At 40.3% G+C, this 1,650-nt stretch overlaps 1 protein-coding gene across 1 annotated transcript; it reads left to right on the top strand.

Moving 5' to 3' along the window:
* Positions 1-94: 94 nt before the first annotated feature.
* On the top strand, positions 95-1,236 carry LOC108356322 (probable ATP-dependent DNA helicase HFM1; the record flags this gene model as incomplete). Its single annotated transcript, XM_017607438.1, has 4 exons — positions 95-116; positions 177-242; positions 298-981; positions 1,045-1,236. Coding segments are annotated over exons 1-4 (964 nt in total), but the record flags the coding sequence as incomplete, so codon positions are not given.
* Between the last annotated feature and the right edge of the window lie 414 nt (positions 1,237-1,650).

Here is a 1,650-nt window from a genome sequence, read left to right as displayed (position 1 = left end):
AACTCCCGAGAAGTTTGATCACGTCATTCGAACTGATCCCCGAAGTCGAGGGCTTTTGCAAGTTCTCAAGTTAATCTTGATTGACGAAGTTCACATGCTTTCGGATCAACAGCGAGGTAACTTGTTGTTTTGTTTTTTTCTAATGTTTTTTATCATTTTTCAATTTTAACTTTTAGGAGATGTCCTCGAAGCGACCATTACGCGAATCAAGGCTTTACGCTCTAAACACAGTTTTTTATCACGTAATGATGTAAACGTTTTGTTTTTCCGTTGTTAACGAATTGTTTCACATTTCAGAGTTGTGCTTGTCGCCACTGAGATTTATCGCTATTTCTGCCACTGTTCCTAACGTCAGTGACGTTGTTGCTTGGCTTGACAGCTCAAACGGAATAGGCGTGACGATTTCCCAAGATTTGCGACCTGTCAAGCTTGAAAAGATCGTTTTGGGTTATGACCCTAACCCATCAGCTCGAGCTTCGGAGTACCGTTTCGACATTCAACTGTCCTATAAAGTGGAGGCCATCATTCGTGCTCACTCGGACTCCAAACCTGTAATTGTGTTCTCTTCAACTCGAAAATCTGTTGAGTTTACAGCCAAAATTTTGGCGGCTTCAAATGAAACCTACTTTTTCAGCGACAGCCATCGTGATGAGTACTTCAACGAAGTTTCTAAGCTCATTAATGCTAATTTTGATATTTCAAGTGGTTTCATTTACGACAACGAAAATTATTTTAAAAACGTTGATCTGAAGACGTGTTTGGCCTCTGGTGTTGGCTTCTACCACTCGGGCATGGATCTTGCCGAGCGTCGTTTGCTGGAAAAGTTGTTTGCCAAGTCGCTCATTCCAGTTTTGGTTTCAACTTCGTCATTGGCAATGGGAGTCAATTTGCCCGCTCATATGGTCATTATCAAGAATACTGTGCAGTACTTGGCTGGAAAGACAATTGAGTACGATTCTGCTCAAGTTTTGCAAATGATTGGTAAAAGCAATACATTCATTCTCATTTTGATTGTGCTAATTCGATTTAATTTGATCTTTTTAGGTCGTGCTGGACGCCCTCAGTTTGACGTCACTGCAAAAGCAGTCATAATGACGGAGACAAGCAAAAAGAACTTCTACGACACGCTTCTGAACTCTGATAAAGCAATTGAAAGTGTCTTGCCGTTAACCTTAATTGAGCAACTAATGATAGAAATTGTTCTCCGCACTGTGNCTGGATCTGCTCTACATTCATGTACATTCGAATTGTTTCCAATCCTTCTTACTACGGTAGCTCAATAGCCAAGGGAGACATCGAAGGATCACTTCCATTCATTTTCAACTGGTCTCACGAGAACATCAACAAGTTGGCTAATTTGAGTCTCATCAATATGAAGCCGGAAAGTAACTCATTTGAGCCCACTCACCTCGCTCGCATAGTTACTCGATATGGAATTTCAATCAAGTCAACCGAATTGCTCCTCAAAATGCTCAAGGAGGGTTTCAATTTAAAAATGTTTCTAGAAAAACTGAGTGAGTGCCAAGAGCTGTCAAGTGATATCATCCTTCGTGTGTCAGAAAAAAAGTTTCTCAACGAGTACAGCAAAAATCTGCGTTTCAAGTCAAAAGACAAGATAAAAAACAGTTCGATGAAAATTAATTGTCTTCT

This window comes from Rhagoletis zephyria, unplaced genomic scaffold, assembly GCF_001687245.7.
Source record: "Rhagoletis zephyria isolate East Lansing unplaced genomic scaffold, Rhagoletis_zephyria_1.1 Rzeph_scaffold_57117, whole genome shotgun sequence".
Taxonomy (NCBI): Eukaryota; Metazoa; Arthropoda; class Insecta; order Diptera; family Tephritidae; genus Rhagoletis; species Rhagoletis zephyria.
Note: the sequence above shows the minus strand (reverse complement) of the source record. Positions and strands in the feature narration are given on the sequence as shown.